Source organism: Drosophila willistoni (genome assembly GCF_018902025.1).
Source record: "Drosophila willistoni isolate 14030-0811.24 chromosome XL unlocalized genomic scaffold, UCI_dwil_1.1 Seg142, whole genome shotgun sequence".
In the NCBI taxonomy this organism is placed as follows: Eukaryota; Metazoa; Arthropoda; class Insecta; order Diptera; family Drosophilidae; genus Drosophila; species Drosophila willistoni.
The window spans coordinates 784,627-800,257 of NW_025814053.1; the positions used below are offsets into that span (position 1 = coordinate 784,627).

General features: G+C 36.8%; 1 protein-coding gene across 2 annotated transcripts; it reads left to right on the forward strand.

Moving 5' to 3' along the window:
* Nucleotides 1-3,714: 3,714 nt before the first annotated feature.
* On the forward strand, nt 3,715-13,354 carry LOC6653094 (moesin/ezrin/radixin homolog 1). Of its 2 annotated transcripts, none has more exons than XM_015176441.3 (6): nt 3,715-3,772; nt 9,859-10,038; nt 10,748-11,514; nt 11,610-11,997; nt 12,080-12,292; nt 12,518-13,354. In XM_015176441.3, the coding sequence occupies exons 1-6, from the start codon at nt 3,758-3,760 to the stop codon at nt 12,680-12,682; spliced, it is 1,728 nt and encodes a 575-aa protein (XP_015031927.1). In that variant the 5' UTR covers nt 3,715-3,757; the 3' UTR covers nt 12,683-13,354. The 2 variants fall into 2 exon arrangements, with proteins under 2 accessions (XP_015031927.1, XP_015031928.1); XM_015176442.3 differs by lacking the exon at nt 3,715-3,772 and adding an exon at nt 7,143-7,223.
* The last annotated feature ends 2,277 nt before the right edge of the window (nt 13,355-15,631 follow it).

Here is a 15,631-nt window from a genome sequence, read left to right on the forward strand (position 1 = left end):
ACAAATGGCTTGAATATGGTTGTGATATCAAAGTATATGTAATGAAGTAAGTAAGTCGTCTCGCCGACTTGGGTATACCATACACCAGGTGAAACAAATATTTAAAATTTCGAAAACCAAATGTATGTCTATTAAATTGCTTTAACATGCCCTCATACCATATGCTATCTCGCTCACTCTGCAAACACACGAGCACTCTAGCGCCGCCACTAGCCAACGGCCAATTCTGCCCTTATGGATCGCGTAGCAAAATACGTTCATACGCATATTTTGCATGTTTCTAGTCCGATTTCAATCAAATTTGGTCAAAAAATTGCAAGAGCCAATCGGTTTTTTCTAAATTATGGAGTCGGAAGTGGGCGTGGCAACATATTAAAATATATGTATTCTGCGCGCATACTAAGCCAATATACATACTAAATTTGGTGTCTTTAGCTTTGTTAGTTTTCGAGAAAATCAGTTTTGTTTAATTTTCGGGGGCAAAAATGGGCGTGGCAAAATTTTTAAATAGTCAATATCTGCGCGTCTATTAAGCTAGCTTACATACCAAATTTAATGTCGGTAGCTTTCATAGTTTTTAAGAAAATCAGAGTTATGTAAATTCCGGGGGCGGAAGGGGGCGTGGCAAAAAGTTGGAACAATTATTTTCTGCGCGCTAACTAAAGAAGTATATAACCCAAATTTGATGTCTCTATCTGCCATACTTTTTAAGAAATACAGTTTTATGTAAATTCCGGGGGCGGAAGGGGGCGTGGCAAAAATTTGAAACAAACTCGATAAGCGTACATACTACACGAGACTGCATACCAAATGTGGTGGCTCTAGCTCCTATAGTCTCCGAGATCTAGGTGTTCATATGGACGGACGGACGGACAGACGGACATGGCTAGATCGACTCGGTTTTTGATCCTGATCAAGAATATATATACTTTGTGGGGTCGGAGATGCTTTCTTCTGCCTGTTACATACATTTTGGCGACTTTAATATACCATTTCACCCTATGGGTGTATGGTATAAAAAGTCCTAAACGTCAACGTATGATTATTGACTTAAAAGAGACACCCTAAAGGCGGAATGTATTGAGCTTTTAAGATGAATTGAGATTGAGATTTAAGTTGTTGTCAATTAAAGTTATGTCACTCGTTTCTTACGAGTTCTTACCCCTAAATATACGCCCAACACGCTGTAAGGAGAAATATAACTAAACCAATAATAATCCTGGATAAACATTTGGCGATATACGAAGAGACATGTGCTCTTCAATTGGGGAATTTCATAGGCCCTGTAATCTGAATTACAAACCATAATAATTAAGAATAAAAAATAAAACTGTGCAAGAAGTTTAAATATTTTAGTTATAAGTTTGGTTTTGAAACAATCAAAATATTTAATTTCTTATGAAACGAACTTAACTCAACATTGCCCTAAAACGTAGATATGCAATCTCTTCTTAATAATTATTCAATTCCCTTTAACTATTTTGTGGTTGAGCAAACATTTCCACTCTTATCGTCGTATCCCAAAACAAAAATATGTATAACAATTCGAAACATTTATCAGCAAATGTCCTTGATAAGTTTAAGATTGCTCTTTGCAAGAAAGGTATATTAATTTTAATCAGAAGTGTGCAACGCATAGAAGGAAGCATCTCCGTCCATACAAGGTATATATAGTCTTGATTAGCACGACGATACGAGTTTCGTCTCCGTTTGTCTGGATTAAATGTTCTCCTAGGCGGCTTGAGCTGCAGCAGGGGTTGTATGTCTTAAATGTAGGCGGATCAGACTACTATATCATATATCTTTCGTAGAAACGATCGGTCAAAAACCGTGACTTTTATCATTTTATAAAATGGCATCCCAATTGACGACTGTAGGTAACGAAAGAGTAAGAGAAAGACTTGCAAGGGTATACAAACTTCGGCGCGGTCAAAGTTAGCCCCGGCCCTCTGGTTCTTTAACCATATATGGTTAAACGTTGTATTGCAAAATCACTTCCGTTTACTGCGGCAAAACTTAAAAAGAATTAAACCCAATGCCTTCAGGTTTCATGGTTGTGTTTCCTTCGTTATATTCCCATTTTTTTTCATTCTAATGAAATAAAATCAAATGACTGTGAAGGAAATGACGCATAATCTGTTCAGTTTCTGTTATCTTCGGTCATGGAACGAAACAATGGAGAGATGCACTCCATACCCATTCAATGATCGAGTCATGCGATTCAGCTTAAAGCAAAAAGCAGCTATTAGCCACATTTATTTTGGCAAATACTATAAAGTTATATATATAATATAGTAGTAGTAGAGGGCACGTATGGGTGGATGACTTATTTCTGCTATTAGCTTTGATTCAGTCCAAAGGAATTTTCGTTGGGAGCTCCAAAAAAAACTGAAACTGAAACTGGCATTGAATGAGCTCATTTTCATTTACTTAAGTTTTTTTGTTTCTTCCATTTTGTTAGCTTTTAACAAGCGACAAAACATTTTTACTTACATTTATATACACATATGTATGTACATATATATAGATAGATATTTATACATATGTATATGTTTGAAGTTCACGCAGAAGCGATAATAAATACGGCATGATGTCATAATTTGTTTTATGAAATATTGTACGCCTTGAAAGAAGCATTTTTTAGTATTATCACTCTGCACACTCCAGTCGCTTGTATTTTGATTTAACATTTTAAATGAAGTTTTGTCGAATTGACGTCATAAAAGTTTGCTTTTCGGACGGTCGGTCGGTCGGTCAAATGTCAACTGTGTGTGTGTCAACTTTAAGTGGATAATTTGTGGTAGACAACCTTGTCCAAAAGGAAATTTAATGTAAAACAATGTATTAAATCTACACCATATAAGGAAACACTTTTTACATTTTGATTGAGCTGGGGAGAGAACATACTCATTAAAATTTACTCGTATGTCTATATATGTATCTAGGTTGACCCTCACTACTAGCCAGTGGATCAGTCGTTGTTCTCGTTTTTACTCATTAGTTGTGTATTCAACGTGATCTGTCATTTTATTTATTTATTGTTAAATACGAAATCTACCAGAACTTTTAAATATTCACAAAAGATAAACATAAACAGGACTTAAACTTGTGTACATATATTGCATGAAATCGATTAGTTATGGGGAAATCGATAACTGATATTAAAGGATATTGAAATTTCAAAATATTTACAAAAAACGGCATCTTACAAGTTTTTGTATTACTCTATCTGTATCTCCAATTTATATGTCAGATTTGTGTTAAAGCCAATCGATTCTGTGTTTCACTATTGACGAAAACCATTTGATTAAGTCCTTCAAACTTGATGAAATTTGCAATAGATAAATAATTTTTGGGGTTATGGCAATCGCGTAAATAAAAAAGGTCTCAGTTTCACAGCCCTCTAATCCACATTATTCCATTATTCTGGTAATACTAAGAACAATAAAGGTGCAGTAAGAAAGTCTATCTAAATATCATAAAGTACTACTTGTAGCTATCATGTCGCTATCATTACGATTTCCTTTCAAATTTATAATATATATATATATTTTTATTTTGTTATTTTTAAAATGTACTTGCAAAAACAAACTATAATTTTTCTATTTTTTTATTCTGCTTTTTCATTTACAGTTTTAAGCTTCACATAGTAGGAATAAACACAACGAAAAAAAGGAAGGCAAATTAATAGCAACTTAAACTAAAAACAACATCTTTAACAAAAACTAAGGCGAAAAAGGACAAGAAAAGCAGCAAAATGTCGCCGAAATCGGTAAGTTCAGTTATCAAAATTATCACACAGAAATTAAAGCCGATATTATGCTAGTATCGAGCGAGACAGGATCGTGGGGCTTTCTCAACTTACCGTTAGTTAAGTCAACCTTTTAGTAACCAAATTGTATTAGAATCAAATGTCTGACAAAATGATTCCATTTCAATTCGTCGCAATGCAAAAGACTTTAATTTATTTATTTGTTTATTAGAAATGAATTGAAGTTGTTAGAAAAATATAAGAGAGAGAGAGAGAGAGAGAGAGAGAAAGCGAAAGAGACAGAGAGACAGGGAGAGAGAGAGAGAGAGAGAGAGAGAGAGAGAGAGAGAGAGAGAGAGAGAGAGAGAGAGAGAGAGAGGGAGAGAGAGAGAGAACAAAACACACAAAATCGATGTGTGCAAGAAAATTTGTATTAAATCTAGCTTTCCTAAGATATATTCTTTTCCACATTTGCACTAGCCGACATACTTCTATAGGTCAGAAATAAAATCCGGCCAACAGTTATATGCAAATCTAAGAAAATCGTTTTCTTTCCTGCTTAACAAACATTTGATAAATTTTTTAATACCCCGCTCCAAGGGTATAAAAAACAAAGTAAAAAAGCACGTAGAAAAGAAATAAAGTGAGATATACTTTGTTGGACATCATCAAAATGAATATATTGCTTTTCTTATGTATCATGTGATAACTATCAGTTAGTTGAAATAAGAAATTCATCGTCTTTAGTTTTAAATATTATTATCAGTAAACTATCAAGCAAGAATTGCTCCGTCGGCTTAGACGAAAACTATACTCATAGACTACCCTGGGATTCGAGAACCCGGATCCTCGTTGTTCCGTTGCCTAAATGACTGGGCCACTTAGACAACTCATCTACCGAGGACTGCAACCCCCCCCCCCAAATATTTATGACATTTTTGCTAATTTTACAATTTTACATATAGCTCTATGAACTCATTTAAGAAGTTGTGGATCTAGCAAAACTATTAACCAAAAATCGATTTGGGCCTTATTAATATTGTGAATTCTCTTTTTAAATTTTTGGTCTTCTGTGAATATGTAAATATGTTCGCGATCTTAGAGAGTTTTTCACACAATTTAATAGAATTTCATCGAACAAAGAATACATGATTATAGACGACAATTCTTTATTTGTCGACATGCAGGTGAAAATTTTATTTGTTTCTCTTACAATTTGTCATATTGGTCTACATATATATAACTTTTTTATACTTTTGATTACTAAATCAAAATGATAACTACCTCATATTCTTATTTAAAAAATTTCCGTCTGTGTGTATTTGTTCAGCAATTAATCAGAATTTTGTAAATCAATATGAATATATATGGTCTTTGTAAGAAAATAGCTGATTGTATACGTGTGTATATGTATAGATAATGACAAAAATTGCATGAGGGTATTTTTTGTGCTCAATCATCAGATCCAGAGAGGAAGAGCATGAAAGTCGACGTGTGTGTTGCATTTGACGTCAGTCTTTTGGGTTACTTAGTTTCTTTTGGCTTAGTGCCAATTTGGTCTTGGCTTGGTGTGTGTGTAGTGTGCACATGACGTCGATAGATAGACAGAGAGAGAGAAGGAGAGAGACAGAGAGATTAGAGACAACGTCATAGTCGTCTACACCCACTCCCTGCCCCCACTCCCACTTGTTCATGTTAAACTACAAAAAAAAAAAAAAAAAAAAAAATACACTTGACCGTGCCCCTGTCTTGGGGCGCTTTTCAAGTGTCAACTGACAAACTGAAAAAATTTTTAACAATAAAGAAAAAACGGAAAATAAATGTACTAACTCTTGATTGGCAGGAGACAGACTCTCATCTAACTATTGTATATATATATATATATATGTGTATAAATCAGTCAAATGCGGAAATCGCTGTCCCAAAACCCATTTGGACAGGTCTCATTGTTATCTCAGATAGTGAGAAAGGCAAGCAGGGGGTAATGGAAGTTACGACCGGGCGAGGGATGGAGAGGGGGTCTACTGATGGTTCTTTCTTTCTGCTAGCTCATGTTGCTTAAATGTACTTACATAAATTTTGATACGAGTTTACCGCTGTTTGTGTCTGTGAAGACCAAAAGTTAAAATTTACTTAAAAAGGGCTCTCAGATTTTGAATAAAGATAAAAGTAATGTTGAAAATAAAAACAAGACAAAAAAAAGAGGGTTTAATTTGCCTGATCAAAAGGTTATTTACCCATTCATTTTCGAAAGTCACTTGGAAAACATGAACTTATGTATTATTCTAAACCTTATCTACTTACATATGTTTCATTAACAAAAACGCACTTAAACACCGAAAAAAAAATTTTGTATGTCAGCTGAAGGTTGCCTTTTTGTGGTTTGTTTAAAAAAAGAAATTGTCTACTTACGTACTTTTGTCTAGCTACTTTGATTTTTGTTTTTCTTCAAATGAAGTTAAATTTGCCCCTGAATTCTGGTTTACATTTTACCTATTTCAATCTTCTGGAAATCTATACAATATAGTCTTCCTTCTGTGCGTTGTGTATACTTCTAACTAAAATAAGTAAGAGGGAGAGGGATCGAGGCTAACTGGAATTTATATATAGATTAATGATATGTTTAACAAAAATCGAGCTATTGCATGTTGTGATTTCTGTCGGTTATGTTTTTTCTATTTGACTTTAGCAAAAAGCTTTCGCCTTTTCTCTCCCCCCGATTCATAAATACAAAATTTCTCTAGTCATAATTGCAGGCGTGTGCCTTTGATTGACAGTGATTTGTTTGATCAACTCATATCTGGATTGGGGATGGGTAGCACAGGGAGGCCTGCGGAGCCCTCCACTGACCTTTAGCTAAGCACCATCAGTCCAATCTGGGCTTCTTTTATTCTCTTTCATACTATTTTTAGCTGCATAATTAACGTGCAATTATTAACTGACTGTCGGTCGGTCGGTCGGTCGGTCGGTCAGTTCGTCTGACTGTCCGTTCCCCTAGTTGTCTTATTGTCTCTGCTAACAATTTAAATTTTAGTTTCTCCCACCGCCCAATCCCCACTCCCCACTCCCCACTTGCCCACACCAGTGCCCGAGTACATATATGTATTTTGTTTCCCACTTTCTTTCATTTCCTATTTTCCTCTCAATGGGGGAAAACACAAAAGCAACTTAAATACCTGGCCTAAGTTTTCCATTTTCCTCAGTTGCCGCTAGACTACAGAACGACGCGCATTGTCTTTAATTCTTTGTCTCTTCTCACTCTCTGTCTCTCCTTCCGTCTCTCTCTCGCATATAGTGTGAAGGCGTGTACAGTAGTTCCTTAAACGAAGAAAAAAACCATTACTTTTTTTTGGATTATAAATTCGTAATAATTCAAAAATTACTGAAAAATTCACTGCGACCCAAAATGGTCGTCGTCTCGGACAGTCATGTCCGTATGCCCAGATACGGTGGGAGCGTGAAACGTAAAACGGTTTGTTGCCAGACTCTCCCCCTCCCTCCTCCTTTTATTTTGAATGCAGTTTTATGGTTTCCGTTATTTTTATTTTTTTTTTAAATTTGGCAAAAAAAAAAGAGGAAAAAATAGTCTCTGTTTTTTAGATGGCAATTTGTCATGTTGCTGCGGCTGCAGGCAAATCGGAGTCATGACGAAAGAAAAACAATTGCAGCAACAACTGGTTTACGCATAGATGTTAAAACTATTTACTTCCGTCCGTTACAACCACCATATTTTAAAACAGGGGGGGGCTGTTTCGGAGGAGACAGATGCATACATACGTACCACATGTGTCTATGTATGTGCATTAACCCAAAAACGTTAATTGGATTGGAAATGAAAACGTTTTTCAATTTCCTTCCAATGTGTCACGTTTGATTTTTGCTTCTCTCTCTCTCTCTCTCTCTCTCCCTCCCTCCCTCTTGAGTCTTTTTTCGTTTTGCCAGTTTGAGAATTTTGCAAAAAAGGTAGGTTACTTTTACAATTACATAGTGTCTTATAAGAGAATTTTTTGTGAAGCCGGAGACGTTGTGCAAAAGGACTTTATAATTGTTATAAACCAACGTAATCAATATCCTTTGATTCGTTTGGATGTAATAGAATTACTTACAAACTTTCATCATAGAAAAGTATTTATATGAATTCAGGTAAAAGAAGCATCGCAGTGTTTAAGTTCTCTCCTTTCCAAAACTGAACACCTCCTAAACCTGTTACCTAAAAATAACACAAACTTTTCACATAGAATCGATCGGTCAAAAAGTTTCAGATCAATACCTTTGTTATTATACCCTTGCAAAAAGGGTATATTAATTTTGGTCAGAAGTGTGCAACGCATAGAAGGAAGCAGCTCCGACCATATAAAGTATATATATTCATGATCAGCACGACGAGACGAGTGCAAATGGCCATGTCCGTCCGTCCGTCCGTCCGTCTGGATCAACGCAAACTCCTCCTAGACCGTTGGAGCTACAGAGCTGAAATTTTGCATGTAGGCTTGTATATACTGCAGGCGTTGATCTCTCGGATTCAGCCGGATCGGATCACTGTATCATATAGCTCCGATACAAATGGCAAAGTCACGAACAGTGACTTTTCCTAATAACTTCGTTATTTTCTGAGCTATGATCATGAAATTTAATATTGGTGAGTTAATTACACATATAAACGACTATGCCAAATTTGATCAAGATCGAGTGACTATATCATATAGCTCGCATAGGAACGATCTTTCGAACACAGTGACTTTTGTCAATAACTTCGTTACTTTTGAAGCGATTGCTTTCAAATTAAACATTTGTTAGTTTAATATATCTATTAATGACTGTGCCGAATTCGATAAATATCGGGTAACTGTATCATATAGCTGCCATAGGAACGATCGGTGGAAAACAGTGACTTTGATTAATATTTTCGTTATTTCCACTTTTATGGCTAGAGGTAAGGAAAAAGTTACCAAAAAAGTTGCAAGGGTATACAAACTTTGACGCGGTCGAAGTTAGCCCCGGCCCTCTGGTTTAAACTTGACTTGAGATTTTCAAGTGGTGTTCAAGTGTGAGACAGAGGGGTCCTTTGGTAAGCATTTTTCCTGGCACCTTGCAAATCGATTTAGGAATGCGGATTTAATTGAATTTGGTTTATATTATTGATGCACTTGGACTGCGATTAAAGCACGTGTGAAGAGCTCAGCTTTTTCTGGGATTTACGTAAGCCGCGACATGTTTTCACTTAACTGCACGTCTTGACCAAAACAAAAGAAGAAAGCGTTTAAGAGAAAATTACGCTCGGGAAACGCAATAGCCAATCAGCCATAACAGACAAAACAGTCAAAAAACAACAAAGAAGAAGCAACAACAATAACAAAACGTCAATGAACGTATTGTAAATAGATAGCTGTCGGTCTTTCTAACGTACTGATTGACTCTCTGGCTATCACAATTGACAGTTCTATGAGTATCAGTCTCTTTTAACCTAATATCATCACATGCTGCACAACTATATATATACATGTGTGTGTGTGTGTGTGTGTGTGTATGTGCCTGTGTGTCACTTGACCAATTTTATTTGTCGGGTTTCTGTTGTTATGAAAGCGCATTTACCAATACCAATACCACGTGACTTTGATGTACATGTACATATATCGGTGTTAACTGGTGGTTGATGGGTCAATTTGACCCTACGGATACCGCATTCTTTTGGTGTTTGCACGAACTTAAGAAGTGAAATTACATGAAACGGCACACGTGTAACTAAATACTTGATTCTTGCTACTGTACCAAAAATATTGCATCATCTACATAAGTATAATATCAAATCAAAGCGGAACCAAAGAGTACTCAAAATAAGACATCTAAAGAATGTAGCCCTTATATGTACATACATACATATGTATGTATATAGAGACGTTTATGATATCTTACAAATTCATTTTCCTAAGCAATTGGAAGAGAATTATTGATATGGTTAATTGAAACGCGGTGTTTTAGTGTTTGGACTATATTTTTTAACTTTTAATTAACTGTCAGTGAGCTAATTTTTAACAAATATCAATTTCTCAGTATTATTTATGCCAGTTCTCTACTATAATTCAATTTCTTATCATTTATCTTTGCAGCTAAATGTGCGCGTTACAACAATGGACGCCGAACTGGAGTTCGCCATCCAGTCGACAACAACGGGCAAACAATTGTTCGATCAGGTGGTCAAGACAATCGGATTGCGTGAGGTTTGGTTCTTTGGTCTGCAGTATACCGACTCAAAGGGTGATTCCACATGGATCAAGCTATACAAAAAGGTAAGCATGTCATCAAAAACATACTCAATGGCCAATTCATTTATGGGTTACATGAAATTAAGTTTATGGAATATACTATATAAAAATGTATACATATATAGCCCGAATCCCCGGCCATAAAGACTATTAAATATCTGAAACGGGTCAAGAAATATGTGGATAAAAAGACAGATAACAATGGACAGAGTCAGGCAGATACAAGTACAGAAGATGATGATGCTGATGATATGGTGGGCAAATAAAAAATAATAAAACCCCCATCTAACCAATCCAAAATCCCCGCAAATTGCTATGGAAAAAGATTTATCGATCGTTTCGATAACATTCTTAGATATCGATCGCGTCCATTCCCTTGTACGCTAAAAAAAAGTTGGAGAAAAAAGATTAGGCGTAGCATACTTTTAGGCTAAAATTTCCTTTATGTTTTTTCAATGTGATTTTAAAAACTTTAATATATATACACATAATATTCATGAAATTTCTCTATAATTTAAATGCTGCACAAACAAAAACAATTACACAGACTGGATCAATGCCGTTTTCCACATGGGTAACAACTAAAAGCAGTCTCGCACATCATTTTTTATTATGTTTAATTGACTTTTATTTAAAATGTAGTTTTAGTTTTATGGTTTTGTTTTTTCTAATATGTTTTGCATTCGTATTATGGCTTATTTTAATTCATTTTATTTTTGGTTTTCTCGCACAGGTTATGAATCAGGATGTGAAAAAGGAGAATCCCTTGCAATTCAGATTCCGTGCCAAGTTCTATCCGGAAGATGTGGCCGAAGAGTTGATACAGGATATCACACTTCGTTTATTCTATTTGCAAGTAAAGAATGCCATATTAACGGACGAAATCTATTGTCCACCCGAGACATCGGTACTGTTGGCCTCATACGCCGTCCAGGCTCGTCACGGTGATCACAATAAGACGACTCACACAGCCGGATTTTTGGCAAACGATCGCCTATTGCCACAACGTGTCATCGATCAGCACAAGATGTCCAAGGATGAATGGGAACAGTCGATAATGACCTGGTGGCAGGAGCATCGCAGCATGTTGCGCGAGGATGCCATGATGGAATATCTAAAAATCGCCCAAGATCTGGAAATGTATGGTGTTAACTATTTTGAAATTCGCAACAAGAAGGGCACCGACCTCTGGCTGGGCGTTGACGCATTGGGTTTGAATATCTATGAACAGGACGATCGTCTAACGCCGAAAATTGGTTTCCCTTGGTCGGAAATTCGCAATATTTCGTTCTCCGAGAAGAAGTTCATTATCAAGCCCATCGACAAGAAGGCTCCCGATTTCATGTTCTTTGCACCACGTGTTCGCATCAATAAACGCATCTTGGCCCTTTGCATGGGTAACCATGAGCTGTATATGCGTCGTCGCAAGCCCGACACAATCGATGTGCAGCAGATGAAGGCGCAGGCGCGCGAGGAGAAGAATGCTAAACAGCAAGAGCGGTAGGTGAAATTCAAATACATACATAAACATGCATGTATGTATGTATGTATCTTGTTTCTTTTATGTTTAACGTTTCTTCTTCTTTGTCTTCCAGTGAGAAACTGCAGCTGGCGCTGGCCGCTCGCGAACGTGCCGAAAAGAAGCAGCAGGAATATGAGGACCGTTTGAAGCAAATGCAAGAGGAAATGGAACGCTCGCAGCGTGATCTGTTTGAGGCCCAGGAGATGATACGCCGACTGGAGGAGCAACTTAAACAACTGCAGGCCGCCAAGGATGAGCTCGAGTTGCGTCAAAAGGAATTGCAGGCCATGTTGCAGCGTCTCGAAGAGGCCAAAAACATGGAGGCTGCTGAGAAGATCAAACTTGAGGAAGAGATCATGGCCAAGCAGTTGGAAGTGCAGCGCATTCAGGATGAGGTCAACGCCAAGGATGAGGAGACAAAACGTCTGCAAGACGAGGTCGAAGAAGCAAGAACCAAGCAGGTATGTTCCCCTCCATCTGTACTCTACATTGCAAATGAATTTTGTAATTTATTTCCCCTTGTGTTTTTTCCGTTGCCTGTAGGCTGAAGCGGCTGCTGCTTTGCTTGCCGCTTCCACTACGCCCCAACATCATCATGTTGCCGAGGATGAAAACGAAAATGAAGAGGAGCTGACGAACGGCGATGCAGGCGGCGATGTTAGCCGCGATCTGGACACTGATGAGCATATCAAGGATCCCATCGAGGATAGACGCACGCTGGCCGAGCGTAATGAACGCTTACATGATCAGCTGAAGGTATTAATACTATTTACACATAGACAAATTAGAAAACAAATGAGGAATGGCACGATGTCGAGGATCTGCCTGCTATAGAGTGAGATTCAGATGAACCATAACTGGTCTATTAATGAAACTCCATGACTCTTACTATTGGACTAGACTGACTCACTACCGTATATAGTTAATTATATAATGAGTAACTAATGCAAATGTTATCGAAAACTTATCTTTCATTTTCAGGCCCTGAAACAAGATCTGGCGCAATCACGGGACGAAACGAAAGAGACGGCAAACGATAAGATTCATCGCGAGAATGTTCGTCAGGGTCGTGACAAGTACAAGACGCTGCGTGAGATCCGTAAGGGCAACACAAAGCGTCGTGTGGACCAATTTGAAAATATGTAAAGAAATCAGCCAGCTGCAAATGCCGCCACGTCCCAAAAAAAAAAAAGAAAAACAAAACAATAAGAAGATAAAGTAAAAAAATAAAGTGGAAAGAAAAAGAAAAGAAAGAGAAACAATAAAAAAAATATGAGAAAATCAATTATTCCCGTCGACGCCGACAAAAAACCCCCAAAAACAACAACTAACACACATACCTCTATATACACACACACACAGACACTTAATTCGCCTCCTGTGCTCCTCCAGCACCCGAGAAAACAAATGCTCTTCCTTTTGACTTAACAAAGACAAAAAACACTTGTCGGGCCTGTATAGAGCAATGCATGAGAATCAGAGATGTTAAGAGAATACACGAAGAAAGGAATATGAAAGACACACCTACATACACACATTCACACACTCAATTACCCCGATTGGGGGCTAATTTTTTCTTGGGCGTCCCTTATAGTATATAAACGACAATCAATTTAAATGAAATCAAATCAAATCAATCTAAATCGCTTCTAGCGATTCTGATGACAGAATTGCTTTTCCCACAACCAACACTTCCCCTTTCAATTCCCCCTTTCTCCATTTCTTTGTCGTTTTGCGTGCATCGAAATGAAAGAGAGATACAAAAGCCGAAAAGTACAGTACAGATACAGTTACAGCTACGGATATGGATAAAACTAACACAGATACAAAAGATTATATATATATATAATGTAACAGAGAAAAACAAAACGAAAAACCAACAATTATTTGCATTTTTCCCTCTCCCCCCGTTATAATTATTATTTTTATTATTATATAATTACTATTTTTTTTTAAATTTGTATCATAAACTAAGAACTTGATTAATTGTTTCTTAAAATAACTTGAAAAAAGGAAAGAAAAAATATATTATATAAAATATTTTTCTTCTTGAATTTTTTGTTTTGAAATGCATAAAACAAACAACAACAACAACTATTGTGAAAACCAAACAAAGAGTTTTTAAATTAAACAATAAAAATGTCAAACAAAAAAAAAAAAAAAGAAACATCGATAAAATACTGTGTATCCACATACGAATTTCTTCGCCGAACATGTCATCTTCGACGAACTATTTCCGTTTTTATATTCTTGCAAAAAGGGTATATTAATTTTGGTCAGAAGTGTGCAACGCATAGAAGGAAGCAGTTCCAACCATATAAAGTATATATATTCTTGATCAGCACGACGAGACGAGTTCAAATAGCCATGTCCGTCCGTCCGTGAATCTGTCCATCCGTCTGGATCAACGCAAACTCCTAGACCATTAGAGCTACAGAGTTGAAATTTTGCATGTAGGCTTGTATATATTGCAGGGGTTGTTTATCCGGATTCAGCCGAATCGGACCACTATATCATGTAGCTCCCATACAAATGGCAAAGTCACGAACAGTGACTTTTCTCAATAACTTCGTTATTTTCTGACTTAATATTGGTGAGTTTATTACACATATAAATGACTATGCCAGATTTGATCAAGATCGGGTGACTATATCATATAGCTCCCATAGGAACGATCGATCGAAAACAGTGACTTTGATTAATATCTTAGTTATGCTGCTCCTATGCTAAGAATGTGGGCCGTTCTTTCTCAAACATTAGCCTTTTTAGCTAAAACGTTTTTCCACTTTGAAATAGGTAAGGAAAGAGGGACCAAAAAAGTTGCAAGGGTATAAAACTTGTATTGTAAGAAAGATTTCACAATATTCAAACTGAAGTAAGTCGTTTCGCCGACTTAAGTATACCATGCACCAAGTGAAGTTTTTTTTTTTTCAAATTTCGAAAACCAAATGTATGTCTTTTAAATTCTTTTTACATGCCTCATAGCATTCGCTATCTCGCTCACTCTTACCAACACACTAGCGCCGCCACTAGCCTACGTCCAACTCCTACCTAGTGAAACTCATTACGTCTATAATGAAAACTCGTTTACACGTATATATTAGATGTCCGCTAGTTCGATTAATTAGACCGTCGAATTTTATTTCGATAGTCAAATGAAGTAAGTAAGTCGTCTCGCCGACTTAGGTATACCATACACCAGTAAAGCAAATATTTCAAATTTATTAAACAAATGCATTTTCACATGCTTCTTACAAGCATATCTTACTATCTCCCTCACTCAAGCATACGAGCACCCTAGCGCCCCCACAAGCCAACGGCCAACTCTGGCCTTATGGAAAAACGTTTATATGCATAATTCGACTGTTTTTTGTCCGACTTTGATCAAATTTGGTATTTTGCTAGATATTAGTATCAAATTTATGTGTGCCAAATTTGATTGCATAAGGTAAAAAAATACGGAAGATAATCAAGTTTTTCAAATTACGGGGGCGGAAAAGGGCGTGGCAAAATCTTTATATAAACAAAATGTGTGCATTTACTAAGCGAATATACATACCAAATATGGTGTCTCTAGCTGGAATAGTTTTTGAGATAAACGCTTTTTTTAAATTGCGGGGGCGGAAAGGGGCGTGGCAAAAATTTGAAATAAACTTGATCACTCTACATACTACACGAGTCTACATACCAAATTTGGTGGCTCTAGCTCTTACAGTCTCCGAGATCTAGGTGTTCATACGGACAGACGGACAGACGGACGGACGGACAGACGGACGGACAGACGGACATGGCTAGATCGACTCGGTTGTTGATCCTGATCAAGAATATATATACTTTGTGGGGTCGGAGATGCTTCCTTCTGCCTGTTACATACATTTTGGCGACTTTAATATACCATTTCACCCTATGGGTGTATGGTATAAAAATTGCGAAAGGATGGTTTTTTCTAATTTATAGAGGCGAAAGTGCCTAAAATTTTAAACAATCATAATCTGCTCGCATACTAAACAAGTCGACGTACCAAATTTGGTGACTTTAACTTTGTTAGTTTTCGATAAAATCAGTTTTATTCAAATGCCGCGGTATGTAAACAAT

Excerpts from the sequence above, each read along its gene's own strand:
- LOC6653094 (XM_015176442.3), top strand. The coding sequence starts at position 7,158 with ATGGTCGTCGTCTCGGACAGTCATGTCCGTATGCCCAGATACGGTGGG. Across the intron at positions 11,515-11,609 it reads AATGCTAAACAGCAAGAGCG|TGAGAAACTGCAGCTGGCGC; the intron begins GTAGGTGAAATT and ends TTTGTCTTCCAG. Across the intron at positions 12,293-12,517 it reads GCTTACATGATCAGCTGAAG|GCCCTGAAACAAGATCTGGC; the intron begins GTATTAATACTA and ends TTTCATTTTCAG.